Source organism: Pecten maximus, chromosome 14 (assembly GCF_902652985.1).
Source record: "Pecten maximus chromosome 14, xPecMax1.1, whole genome shotgun sequence".
Taxonomy (NCBI): domain Eukaryota; kingdom Metazoa; phylum Mollusca; class Bivalvia; order Pectinida; family Pectinidae; genus Pecten; species Pecten maximus.
In genome coordinates this window covers 5,671,513-5,686,682 of record NC_047028.1, presented here as the reverse complement: position 1 = coordinate 5,686,682, position 15,170 = coordinate 5,671,513, and the positions used below count along the sequence as shown (strand labels likewise).

Sequence of the window (15,170 nt, the reverse complement as noted above, 5' to 3'; positions counted from 1 at the left end):
AGTATATTAAATGTGTATATATATAGCCTTGTCATTTCGTAAGCCCGCCTTTCTCAGATCAATTGACTTTTTAATGAAAAGACCCACGACAAGAAACAGTTGGGGTCATTAGAAGATACAATAGTCATTAGAGTATTGAAGTTACTCAGTTCTGGGTTCGTTACATTTTTTTTGCAGGAAAGTCTGTCCTTACAGTAGGAATTATTTTACATTTAAAGATGGAATGAATTTCGCCTTCCAGAGTTTACAATTAAGTCTAAATTATGCATGAAATGTTGTGTACACATAATTAAAAGAATATATAAGTGTGTTGATTTGAGAATCCATGACATAAGATAAGAACTTCAGGTGGAAATTACGAATTACAGATTCTAACCTACACCATGTACACTTCGATGAGACGCATGTTGTGGAAAGTTATGTGTGATGAAAATGATTTATATATATACAAATGTACCATGTACATGTAGTTTCATCATTATTCCTTGAATTAAATATTGGATGTGTACTACATCAGCCTCGTTACTAACACCTGTGGTCCTTGTCTAAAAACAACGAAATGTTTTGAAGAAAGGAGGGCCTTATGTAAATGATTGTCCAATTTAATAGTAAAACCTATAAAACACATTTCTTGGATACATGCTTGCCACATTGCTGCAAGATTGTGTTTTGTTTTTGTTTTCTTTCCTTTTTTTACAGGCGTCACAATCTCAGCAAGTAGAGCCAAATATTTTATAAAGCTTTTTATCTTAATATACATAGAAAAATGTCTTTAAAAAAACTTTCTCCATTTTCACTCCCCTCTGGCAATAATCCTTGAAATTGTTCAAGTTGGCCAGTAGGCTTACCATACTGTAGACAAAACCGATGTAGGGGAAATAACTCCCATGAAAATGTCGAATGCGGAAGCAAACCGGATGTAAATCGTGAAGCATGACGGAGTCTGTGATCGGTACCGATTATAGTCGATGTGGTGTTAGTATTTTGGAGAAGACACGGAGATCAAAAACAGGTTTGTAATATGACTTCAGAGTTTGAGTAGCTGTTGATATTTATGATTTCAAACGGTATCAATGATTTGATAATCGTATTCGTGAGAAAATTGAGTATTTGTTGCGGCTTTTATATTACTTTCACCTGTTCACTGTGAGCTGGTCCGGTATTGATGAAGTCGGGGATCCCAGCCCTCTACAATTAAAACACAATCAAAAGTTAACCACTCTCACAGTGATCTTCGCTTCGACAGAGCTTTTTATTCGAGTAAAGAAGGAGTGCGTAATAGTTTGTGGTCGAATGAGGAATGACATATTTATGTTTTCTGGAGGAAATTAGAATTGATCTTTTTTACTGCTACTACAGGTATGACAAGTGATGAGGGATTTCTGCGGTCCTGAAATGTTTGCCAACTAAGGTTTTTAACATGTCGGAGAGGCTGTCTGTGCAGTCGTAATTATTAAAGTGTACATACATAGAGATAGAGCTTTGTAATATCCCTGTATTTGTGATATGCGAGTTCCATCAATAATCTGAGGTGATAGTGAGTGTACATATATGTGTATGTGAGAGTTCTTTTCCATGAAGCGTTTGATCGAGTAAGTAATTATTAGATGACATATATATACTTCCCACTTAGTTAACCATAATGTTTTTGAGTTGCAAAACAAATAAATAAATAATCAAAATAAAATAAAAAATGTATAAACTTGAATCCCCCCCCCCCCTTTTTTTTTTACAAAAGTAAACCTTGAATATCATTAGACAATGCTGAAAGTTTAATAAAGATTTGTTATAAACAAATATAAGCACAAGAGGTGAAAAGATCTAGAAGAGAGAAAAATTGATATTGTATGTATGGTGCACTGTCATGACTGCAAGTCTGATGTAGCATTTCGATCCTGTGGAAAATGGCTTCAATGTTTTGTTATAAAATACGTCAGGTACTGGAATATAGAGAATAATTAAGGCTGTTTACTTCATTTCTAAATACACTCAACAGCTCATCAACTTACTGGACAGTATCTTGGTGGTCTGTCTATTTTTTTTTCTGTTCCACTGATATACTTCCTCAAATATCTTGCATCACTTGGTTTTGTAAGAATTGAACAGGATGATATTGGCTTTATATGTAGGTATACATAGACATTAAAGATGGTGGTTATTAAACATACATGTTGAATTAAAGCTATGGAAGGTTTGTTCCAATCTGAACAGAAAAAATAATGGAAACTAGTTTCTAGGATCTGTATGTTGAAGTTGAACTAAACAACACAGGAGACTTCTAGTAGGCAATTATTTATAGATCAGCTTCAGCAAGTTCAGGCACCACAAAGAAACAGCAACTATTTACAATTATGGTACTAGGAGATGAAATCGCTATTGTACAGGATTTTTGGACAGATACTGACCTGTCCGTGTTCTAATTGATCTAAATCAATGCAACTTGACAGTCTATATGATTTATATGTATGCTTTGCCTACTATATTATCAGTATTACGTACATGTCTGGGAGTGGTATGTATTTGTGTAACCAATTTTTAGCTCGCTGTGAGGGATTCAAGGGAGTTATATATAGATCTAGATATACCCCCGGAGTTGATGTGATGCTTCGCTGGTGTCTGTAGAAAGCTTAAGGTTAAAGTTTTTTATAAAACAGTGTTGTGTCAGTCAATACTAATGAGGATACAGCTTAGGTGTTTGCTTTCCATTAGTAGTGCAGTTTTGGACCTGCTGACCTTAACTGTGACCTTGACCTACTTTAAGAAAAACATTAACCTTGGCCACAGTATGTTAACTAAACAGCATGAGATGGGTTTTTATGTTTGACATGTGTGTTTCTTGTGACAAGACCATTTCATTGGTAATGCATTTATAGACCTGCTGACCTTATAACCATGATCTTTGACCAACTTTTAAAAAAATAATTTGGAATTTCAATACCCACTTGGCGAACTACATGTACACTGTATGTGGTCTCCAGACAACTCAAATTTGTTGTGATTTCTTAAATTCTTTAATTTTGTTTCAGGTCTGGAACATTAAGTGTCGACAGATGACTAGTGACTAACACCCAAGTGTCAACATGAAGAGTAGGAATCCATTGGCCCTGGGCCTGTTGCCTATTGCCTTGGTGGTAGTCTTCATTATTTCATCTACAAACTCCTCGACTAGTACATCACCTCCTCAGACTGATCATTTCACATATTCATCTACCAGTGAGGACATGTCATATCACAACTCCTCTGACCACACCCCCAATAATAGTCAGCACGGGGAATTACATGGTCATCACGTGGAGGTGGTAGAAATCCGTTATGAAGAAATCCGTTCACCATTTTTGTTCACGATTGTTGTCTTAGTTGCTGTTATTAGTAAAATGGGTAGGTACAGTACATAGGGTCGCTGGGTGACACTGTGTTAACACATCATTTCATTACATGGCCAGGGAAAAGGTATCATCAGGGGGCTTAAACCTGACCGTTTTTATTGGTTTCTTCACACATTAAAACATATGCATATAATTATATATATATCTTTGATATCCTAAGTTTGATCATTTCCCAAATAAATATTCTTCAAAAGTTCAAAAGCATTTGATAAAGAATTTTTAAAAGAAATTCAGAAATGTTCAGAAAATTAGACCAAATTTTTTTTCTGTATTTCCTGTTTTCTCTGTTTATGAGTTTCATTCTTCAAAACTGAACACTGAATGACCATATATATGTAACACATATCAACAGTCTCTTCTATCCCAGCGATATACCTCGATAGGAACATCAGGTGGACAGAAATTAGGAACGCCAAGAAAGTTATATATAAAATAACATCATCAAATGTTCCTGACCTTGTGTATATTTTACAGTAAATATACGACACAGACAATTAATAAACAAAACATGTCTTTGGATGTTCACAGGTTTTCACTATGCCAACAAACTATCGTCCATCGTACCGGAGTCGTGGTGAGTACAATTCAAAACATGTTTATTTTAATTTTACTTGTAATTTATTAACAATAATTAATTAAACTAGGTTCAAATAGGTCTACATTTCCTACATTCAACACATGACATAGATAAAGTCTTTTATCATTTCCTTTTCACGGAATCTACATTAAATGTTAGAGACCATGTTTACAATATTCATGCAGATTATTTTTTTTTTCTTCAAAATTTTGGTTGCCATGGCAACCTTGTCACAGTTGAGGGGTAGTATGGGGAATTAATTAGTCATTGGCTTAAATTCTAGTTAAAACTGATTTTTTACTGTTTCCAGCCTCCTCATCATTGTTGGAACTGCTTTTGGAGCCATCATCTTGTAAGTCATTTAATTTCCTCCTGATCCTGATTGATTGCTTTCAATACATGAAGTACATGAATTGGTAAAATACTTACAGTTTGTATACTGTAAATAATTAGTTTGATACTGGTACTGTTAAATCAGTGTACAAAATTGTTTTGATACAGTATACTACATATGTACATGCATTTGGTAAAAATCTGTTCAATACATTAAATACTCTATAAGATAGTGTTTAATATACTTTGTAAAACACTGTTTAATACATTAAATACTTTGTAAAATACTATTTGGTACATTAAATACTTCAAATTGTAAAATACTGTTTAATACAATAAATATTTTGTAAAATACTGCTGTACTGTTTTGATTTATTAAATACAATGTACTTGTATGTACATGTACAATGTGAAAATACTGTAAATTCTTGGTAAAATGCCATATTAAGAAAAAGTTCCATTTATGTATATTGTATTATTTAATTGTAATCCTAAATTAGAGCACTTTATATCAAACAGTCCATTGTCTTGGAGCTGATCACTGAAATGTAGCAGACATTAATTTCAATTTCAATTTATCTAATTTTATGAAGTTAAGTGAAAACACCTAGTGTAATAAAACCCCAGTGGTTTTCTAGTTATTTAAAGTTTCAGTCTCATCTTTTAAAGTTTATTTTTCTCTCACAAGTTTTGACATGCTCATTGTATTCAGGCCAAAACAATGTTTGGTGAATACTTTCTGAAATGAATTGGTTTGGTGGCCTGTTTAAATATTGATAAACAAACATTCCATACAAGTAAGACTTGACCAGGTAATACTTCACCCCTGTACACATTGGTAATTAGTGGACCTGGTATTTGTTTTCCAGCTTTTCGGGTTCCAGTGTTGAGCTGCAGTCCTTTTTCACCCCTGAGACATTCTTCCACTACCTGCTTCCCCCGTAAGCACACAATGGAGATACTTTTTTCGTCTACCTAATTTTACCTTCTGAACATAATGGAATATACCAGAATTAAATTATACATCATAGAGTAGCTGGCTTCAGCAGGATTTTGACATTTACAGTAAATTGCTGTCGCCTATTCAACAGAGCCATGAACTGCAAGCATCACTTTTTGGACATGAGACTGGTGGGTTGGTGGTGGTTGGATGGTGCGACAAGTGGATTAGTGGTGGTTGGGTGGTGGGACTATTGGATTAGTGGTGGTTGGATGGTGGGACTAGTGGATAAGTGGTGGTTGGATGGTGCGACAAGTGGATTAGTGGAGGTTGGATGGTGGGACTAGTGGATTAGTGGTGGTCAGATGGTGGTACTAGTGGATTAGTGATGATTGGGTGGTGGGACTACTGGATTAGTGGTGGTTGGATGGTGGGACTAGTGGATTAGTGGTGGTTGGATGGTGGGACTAGTGGATTAGTGGTGGTTGGATGGTGGGACTAGTGGATTAGTGGTGGTTGGATGGTGGGACTATTGGATTAGTGGTGGTTGGATGGTGGGACTAGTGGATTGGTGGTGGTTGGATGGTAGGACTATTGGATTAGTGGTGGTTGGATGGTGGGACTATTGGATTAGTGGTGGTTGGATGGTGGGACTATTGGATTATTGGTGGTTGGATGGTGGGACTAGTGGTTTAGTGGTGGTTGGATGGTGGGACTAGTGGATTAGTGGAGGTTGGATGGTGAGACTTGTGGATTAGTGGTGGTTGATGGTAGGACTAGTGGATTAGTGGTGGTTGGATAGTGGCACTAGTGGATTAGTGGTGGTTGGATGGTGGGACTAGTGGATTAGTGGAGGTTGGATGGTGAGACTTGTGGATTAGTGGTGGTTGATGGTAGGACTAGTGGATTAGTGGTGGTTGGATAGTGGCACTAGTGGATTAGTGGTGGTTGGATGGTAAGACTAGTGGATTAGTGGTGGTAGGATGGTGGGACTAGTGGATTAGTGGTGGTTGGATGATGGGACTAGTGGATTAGTGGTGGTTGGATGGTGGGACTAGTGGATTAGTGGTGGTTGGATGGTGGGACTAGTGGATTAGTGGTGGTTGGATGGTGGGACTAGTGGATTATTGGTGGTTGGATGTTGGGACTAGTGGATTAGTGGTGGTTGGATGGTGGGACTATTGGATTAGTGGTGGTTGGATGGTAGGACTAGTGGATTAGTGGTGGTTGGATGGTAGGACTAGTGGATTAGTGGTAGTTGGATGATGGGACTAGTGGATTAGTGGAGGTTGATGATGGGACTATTGGATTAGTGGTGGTTGGATGGTAAGACTAGTGGATTAGTGGTGGTTGGATGGTGGGACTATTGGATTATTGGTGGTTGGATGGTGGGACTAGTGGATTGGTGGTGGTTGGATGGTGGGACTAGTGGATTAGTGGTGGTTGGATGGTGGGACTAGTGGATTGGTGGTGGTTGGATGGTGGGACTAGTGGATTAGTGGTGATTGGGGTGGTAGTATTGGAACCGTAGGATTATTTTTGTGGATCTTAATGCATGTCCTGTTACTGAGTAGTTGTCCTGTATTACAGTAACTGTACATTAATATATACTTTGACATCTTTGGCATCAGTGATGATTAATTTTGGAATAAGATGATTGCAAAAACTAGTACACCAGTATCATGAGAGTTTCAAAGATTGAAACATTTGCAATCCTCACAAAATGATTGACCATTGAATTTAACTCTTGTACAATACATATAGGAATCATTGTTATACTGTATATAACAAAGAATACTAAGATTAACATCCACTGTTTTCAGGATAATCCTGGAGTCAGCTTTCAATTTGTATGACAGGACATTCACAGAAAACATCGGCAGTATCCTGATCTTTGCTGTGTTTGTGAGTATCCATACCATAGATATCTACAGATAGTACTCAGTGTTACATTACTGTATATACTTTATATAATGTATGGGTGGAGTGGTTTAGTTTGGTGTTCCTCTCCTCACTATTTCTCTTTCTTACTAACATGGATTTAATATAATTATAATTGGGAGGTGGAGTGTTACATAATAAACACATACTGTGTATCTCAAACAGAGCATTTCAACATCAGTCAGAAACTAGGTCACTGTTACTATAAGGTGCTATCACAACATACTTGTCTGATTGTCATAAAAAATTACAATTTCATATAATTATATAACTTCTGGTACAGTTTTTGGAATCAGTAAACGTACTTGGTTTAAAACCAAGGTCGCTATTTGTAGAATTGAACCTGTCTGGCAAAAGCCGTGACATGATACCTTGATGACGATATTCTTTTGGGGAAGTTACCTCCCTTCTCGTCAGCCTACATCCACGTCAATCTATTCAGTTGTGCATGCTTCTGATTTAGCCACTACAAACATGTAAGGTATTGTGATTCAAAAGATACAATGTACATGGTGCTTCACAGAAACGTAACATACATATAGGTATGAATACCTGTTAAACATGACATACAGTATAGGTAAGAATACCTGTTAAACATGACATACATATAGGTATGAATACCTGTTAAACATGACATACATATAGGTATGAATACCTGTTAAACATAACATACATATAGGTAATAATACCTGTTAAACATAACATATATATAGGTATGAATACCTGTTAAACGAGTGCTGGTAACTCTGTGCTTTGACAATGTGGCATGACGTTTGTTGTGGTTGCAATTATTTCTGTGATTGGCTTTAAATTTCTGTTGATCAGGGGGAACTAGGCTTGTGTGGGTTGTTTCCTTGTAGAAGATAGTTAAGTTCTTAACTGGTACTGTATCCTTTAGAATGATTTGATATTTGTTTTCCTAGACTGATTCAGTTAAAGGTTATGGTTAGGTTCGGGTGAACACCGGTATTCTGGCATGGGTACATTTTTAACATGACTTTTTCCTTTAAATTGATGTTGGCTTCTTCATTTGGATGCAAAATAATTTTTTTCATAAAAAACTTCCATACAATTACATTGTGTCATTTCATGTAAATATGTACATTGTATATATAAAAGGTTATCAATGTAAAATGTACAGCCTTGGAAAAAGCTATCGAAACAATAGTTCACATCCCTGTTTTATATTTAAAGTTATTTATTATAAGACTATAATGAAAAAATGTATATTTCAGGAAATTGATCTATAAATAGTGTATGGCTAAATGTAGACAATACATACTGTGTTAAGTATAGACGATCAGAGGTCAATTTAAAGGCTTGGCATTCATTGTGTATGCATAGAAAAAAAAAGTAGGATGCATTGAAATAGAGGACATTGCTATATTGTAATCCGTTTTCACTTTTAAACTTTAAATATTTATTTAGTTATTAAATGTTAAGTTTGACTATTCAAGTTAAAGGAGTGATACGATACTGCGAAGTTAATTTAAAAAGGTTTCTTATTATATAATTTTCTGAATTAAAAGCAGTTTATCAATATAATTGCGGGTTGCATGATTTCAATGTATTGGGGGTTGATTAAGAGTTGCAGTGACATTGTAATGTCCTGCGGTATGTCCTGTCTGTGGTGTGGTAATCCTAACGTAGTGCATGTTGTAACATTGCAGGGGACAATAGCGGCATGTGCATTTCTTGGTGAGTATATGTTATGTATATAATATATACAAAGAGGTTACACAATGCAAGGTTGTTGGATATGGAATTTATTTCACGGGAGTAAGTTATTTTTTTAAAGTTACAAAATACACAAGCTTTAGCGAGTGTCTTTTGTAACTTTTAAAAAGTAACTTACTTGTGTGAAATAAGTTTCATATTTAAAAATCACAAGTCGTGTGACCTGTTTCTACCACAATATAATATCAGCTTGAATCAAAGGGAAACTTGGCCAAGTCTTATTTCGCATATGCAAATAAGGTATACAGATGACGGCCGGGACCCAGTGATTATTGATGACGTCAATAACAATTGGAGCTCGGGTCAAAGTTCAAATTCTTGTGGTAGAAATATCTTTATTCAATTTATTAAGGAATTATTGTACACTTAACCTGTCAGCATTGGTCCCACTAACCCACTTTTGATATTGTCTTGGAGCCTGACAAAATCACCAGATAAAGTGACTGACTGTCTGTACATGTACAGTATAGAATTATACTTATCTACTGTTGTAGGGGGAAACATTTGACATTTTGATGGTCTTTTGTGGCTGGAATTGTTTAATCTTTACAGGTGTATACGTATAGATAATTGTGTCTTACTTCTAACACTTACAACATACATCTTGTCTCAGACTTATGTTATAATGGTGATTGTTACAGGGTTGTCCCTGATTGGCCTACAGATGACCAGTGCTATGCCCTTTGTTGCTGAACCCATACAGTTACTGGTGTTCAGCGCCCTCATTGTCGCCGTGGATCCTGTGGCTGTAAGTTAGTCTTTGGATAAATGAATGAATAGTTCAACCCTGTTTAATCTACCCAATATAACTGGGTGTTCTGACTCAAATTGATTCTCCTGGGTTGTTTGTTTGTTGTCTGTCAGGGTTATACATCTAGAATTCGGTGTAAATTTCTATAATTGATCGTTTAAATTCACAAGAAAACAACAAAAGCCCAGACACTGGTGTACATACCACATGGATACATGTATAAAAAGTTAATAAATATTTAGACATCAATATGTCCTTAACCATTAATGTTCCTTTGTGGTGACAGGAGACAGATTTTCTGACTTCCATGTGTAGAACTGCTGTGGATACATGGATAATATACGAAGTTAAAAATATAAAATAAGGATAATTTATTATCATACACATTTGTACATGAATATTTCCTTAAATGATCTTTTACAAAGTTTAACCATATGATGAGAGCTTTCTCGACTTCCAGGTGCTTGCGGTGTTTAATGAGGTGGGAGTCAATAGAGTACTGTACTTCCTGGTGTTCGGGGAGTCACTACTGAACGGTGAGTTAAATGTTTTACTGTACTTCCTGGTGTTCGGGGAATCACTACTGAACGGTGAGTTAAATGTTTTACTGCCTCTGGTGTTCGGGGAGTCACTACTGAACGGTGAGTTAAATGTTTTACTGTACTTCCTGGTGTTCGGGGAGTCACTACTGAACAGTGAGTTAAATGTTTTACTGTACTTCCTGGTGTTCGGGGAGTCACTACTGAACGGTGAGTTAAATGTTATACTGTACTTCCTGGTGTTCGGGGAGTCACTACTGAACAGTGAGTTAAATGTTTTACTGTACTTCCTGGTGTTCGGGGAGTCACTACTGAACGGTGAGTTAAATGTTTTACTGTACTTCCTGGTGTTCGGGGAGTCACTACTGAACGGTGAGTTAAATGTTTTACTGCCTCTGGTGTTCGGGGAATCACTACTGAACGGTGAGTTAAATGTTTTACTGTACTTCCTGGTGTTCGGGGAGTCACTACTGAACGGTGAGTTAAATGTTTTACTGTACTTCCTGGTGTTCGGGGAGTCACTACTGAACGGTGAGTTAAATGTTTTACTGCCTCTGGTGTTCGGGGAGTCACTACTGAACGGTGAGTTAAATGTTTTACTGTATTTCCTGGTGTTCGGGGAGTCACTACTGAACGGTGAGTTAAATGTTTTACTGCCTCTCCTGTTCGGGGAGTCACTACTGAACGGTGAGTTAAATGTTTTACTGTACTTCCTGGTGTTCGGGGAATCACTACTGAACGGTGAGTTAAATGTTTTACTGTACTTCCTGGTGTTCGGGGAATCACTACTGAACGGTGAGTTAAATGTTTTACTGCCTCTGGTGTTCGGGGAGTCACTACTGAACAGTGAGTTAAATGTTTTACTGTACTTCCTGGTGGTCGGGGAGTCACTACTGAACGGTGAGTTAAATGTTTTACTGCCTCTGGTGTTCGGGGAGTCACTACTGAACGGTGAGTTAAATGTTTTACTGCCTCTGGTGTTCGAGGAATCACTACTGAACGGTGAGTTAAATGTTTTACTGTACTTCCTGGTGTTCGGGGAATCACTACTGAACGGTGAGTTAAATGTTTTACTGTACTTCCATGTGTTCGGGGAGTCACTACTGAACGGTGAGTTAAATGTTTTACTGTACTTCCTGGTGTTCGGGGAGTCACTACTGAACGGTGAGTTAAATGTTTTACTGCCTCTGGTGTTCGGGGAATCACTACTGAACGGTGAGTTAAATGTTTTACTGTACTTCCTGGTGTTCGGGGAATCACTACTGAATGGTGAGTTAAATGTTTTACTGTACTTCCTGGTGTTCGGGGAATCACTACTGAACGGTGAGTTAAATGTTTTACTGTACTTCCTGGTGTTCGGGGAGTCACTACTGAACGGTGAGTTAAATGTTTTACTGCCTCTGGTGTTCGGGGAGTCACTACTGAACGGTGAGTTAAATGTTTTACTGTACTTCCTGGTGTTCGGGGAGTCACTACTGAACGGTGAGTTAAATGTTTTACTGTACTTCCTGGTGTTCGGGGAATCACTACTGAACGGTGAGTTAAATGTATACTGTACTTCCTGGTGTTCGGGGAGTCACTACTGAACGGTGAGTTAAATGTTTTACTGTACTTCCTGGTGTTCGGGGAGTCACTACTGAACGGTGAGTTAAATGTTTTACTGTACTTCCTGGTGTTCGGGGAATCACTACTGAATGGTGAGTTAAATGTTTTACTGTACTTCCTGGTGTTCGGGGAATCACTACTGAACGGTGAGTTAAATGTTTTACTGTACTTCCTGGTGTTCGGGGAGTCACTACTGAACGGTGAGTTAAATGTTTTACTGCCTCTGGTGTTCGGGGAGTCACTACTGAACGGTGAGTTAAATGTTTTACTGTACTTCCTGGTGTTCGGGGAGTCACTACTGAACGGTGAGTTAAATGTTTTACTGTACTTCCTGGTGTTCGGGGAATCACTACTGAACGGTGAGTTAAATGTTATACTGTACTTCCTGGTGTTCGGGGAGTCACTACTGAATGGTGAGTTAAATGTTTTACTGTACTTCCTGGTGTTCGGGGAGTCACTACTGAACGGTGAGTTAAATGTTTTACTGTACTTCCTGGTGTTCGGGGAGTCACTACTGAACGGTGAGTTAAATGTTTTACTGCCTCTGGTGTTCGGGGAATCACTACTGAACGGTGAGTTAAATGTTTTACTGTACTTCCTGGTGTTCGGGGAGTCACTACTGAACGGTGAGTTAAATGTTTTACTGCCTCTGGTGTTCGGGGAATCACTACTGAACAGTGAGTTAAATGTTTTACTGTACTTCCTGGTGTTCGGGGAGTCACTACTGAACGGTGAGTTAAATGTTTTACTGCCTCTGGTGTTCAGGGAATCACTACTGAACGGTGAGTTTAATGTTTTACTGCTCTTCTGTGACTGACCAGGTTAGGGGCGAGATACTGAAACCACAGGGCCTGGGGCCAGTATAAGATTTGGTCAGTGGACAAGTAAATATTGGTGACTTCTTGCCCTATTTACAAAATTTCTCATAATTTTTACCTTTTCCTTAAGATTAAATTTGACCGCTATCATCTTTTGGCAAGTAATTTTTATCTCAAACTTGCCCGAAGGACCAGTGATGCTGTTATAATGTATAATGTACGTATTACATGTGACCCTGTTACAATGTGTAATGTACGTATTGACCCTGTTACAATGTGTAATGTACGTATTACATGTGACCATGTTACAATGTGTAATGTACGTATTGACCCTGTTACAATGTGTAATGTACGTATTGACCCTGTTACAATGTGTTATGTACGTATTACATGTGACCCTGTAACAATGTGTAATGTACGTATTGACCTTGTTACAATGTGTAATGTACGTATTGACCCTGTTACAATGTGTAATGTATGTATTACATGTGACCCTGTTACAATGTGTAATGTACGTATTGACCTTGTTACAATGTGTAATGTACGTATTACATGTGGCCCTGTTAAAATGTGTAATGTACGTATTGACCCTGTTACAATGTGTAATGTATGTAATGACCCTGTTACAATGTGTAATGTACGTATTGACCTTGTTATAATATGTAATGTACGTATTGACCTTGTTATAATATGTAATGTACGTATTGACCTTGTTATAATATGTAATGTACGTATTGACCTTGTTACAATGTGTAATGTACGTATTGACCCTGTTAAAATGTGTAATGTACGTATTGACCTTGTTACAATGTGTAATGTACGTATTGACCTTGTTACAATGTGTAATGTACGTATTGACCTTGTTAAAATGTGTAATGTATGTATTGACCCTGTTACAATGTGTAATGTACGTATTGACCCTGTTAAAATGTGTAATGTATGTATTGACCCTGTTACAATGTGTAATGTACGTATTGACCCTGTTATAATGTGTAATGTACGTATTACATGTGACCCTGTTACAATGTGTAATGTACGTATTGACCCTGTTACAATGTGTAATGTACGTACTGACCTTGTTACAATGTGTTATGTACGTATTGACCTTGTTACAATGTGTAATGTACGTATTGACCCTGTTACAATGTGTAATGTACGTATTGACCTTGTTATAATATGTAATGTACGTATTGACCTTGTTACAATGTGTAATGTACGTATTGACCCTGTTAAAATGTGTAATGTACGTATTGACCTTGTTACAATGTGTAATGTACGTATTGACCTTGTTACAATGTGTAATGTACGTATTACATATGACCCTGTTACAATGTGTAATGTACGTATTGACCCTGTTAAAATGTGTAATGTACGTATTGACCTTGTTACAATGTGTAATGTACGTATTGACCCTGTTAAAATGTGTAATGTATGTATTGACCCTGTTACAATGTGTAATGTACGTATTGACCCTGTTACAATGTGTAATGTACGTATTACATGTGACCCTGTTACAATGTGTAATGTACGTATTGACCTTGTTACAATGTGTAATGTACGTATTGACCCTGTTACAATGTGTAATGTACGTATTGACCCTGTTACAATGTGTAATGTACGTATTGACCCTGTTACAATGTGTAATGTACATATTACATGTGACCCTGTTACAATGTGTAATGTACGTATTACATGTGACCATGTTACAATGTGTAATGTACGTATTGACCCTGTTACAATGTGTAATGTACGTATTGACCCTGTTACAATGTGTAATGTACGTATTACATGTGACCCTGTTACAATGTGTAATGTACGTATTACATGTGACCCTGTTACAATGTGTAATGTACGTATTGACCCTGTTACAATGTGTAATGTACGTATTGACCCTGTTACAATGTGTAATGTACGTATTGACCCTGTTACAATGTGTAATGTACATATTACATGTGACCCTGTTACAATGTGTAATGTACGTATTACATGTGACCATGTTACAATGTGTAATGTACGTATTGACCCTGTTACAATGTGTAATGTACGTATTGACCCTGTTACAATGTGTAATGTACGTATTACATGTGACCCTGTTACAATGTGTAATGTACGTATTACATGTGACCCTGTTACAATGTGTAATGTACGTATTGACCCTGTTACAATGTGTAATGTACGTATTGACCCGGTTACAATGTGTACTGTACGTATTGACCCTGTTACAATGTGTAATGTATGTAATGACCCTGTTACAATGTGTAATGTACGTATTGACCCTGTTACAATGTGTAATGTACGTATTGACCCTGTTACAATGTGTAATGTACGTATTACATGTGACCCTGTTACAATGTGTAATGTACGTATTGACCCTGTTACAATGTGTAATGTACGTATTGACCCTGTTACAATGTGTAATGTACATATTGACCCTGTTACAATGTGTAATGTACGTATTGACCCGGTTACAATGTGTAATGTACGTATTACATGTGACCCTGTTACAATGTGTAATGTACGTATTGACCCTGTTACAATGTGTA

The 15,170-nt window shown here is 37.1% G+C and overlaps 1 protein-coding gene across 1 annotated transcript in view; it reads left to right on the top strand.

Moving 5' to 3' along the window:
• The first annotated feature begins 3,031 nt into the window (after positions 1–3,031).
• LOC117342763 (sodium/hydrogen exchanger 1-like) overlaps positions 3,032–15,170 on the top strand; it is a 41,279-nt gene continuing 29,140 nt past the window's right edge. Inside the window, exons 1-8 of the mRNA XM_033905005.1 lie at positions 3,032–3,378; positions 3,915–3,960; positions 4,274–4,315; positions 5,166–5,237; positions 7,060–7,141; positions 8,848–8,875; positions 9,556–9,662; positions 10,126–10,201. Of these exons, the coding sequence (XP_033760896.1) occupies positions 3,081–3,378; positions 3,915–3,960; positions 4,274–4,315; positions 5,166–5,237; positions 7,060–7,141; positions 8,848–8,875; positions 9,556–9,662; positions 10,126–10,201 (751 nt within the window). The 5' untranslated portion in view covers positions 3,032–3,080. The remainder of the gene's footprint in view (positions 3,379–3,914; positions 3,961–4,273; positions 4,316–5,165; positions 5,238–7,059; positions 7,142–8,847; positions 8,876–9,555; positions 9,663–10,125; positions 10,202–15,170) is intronic.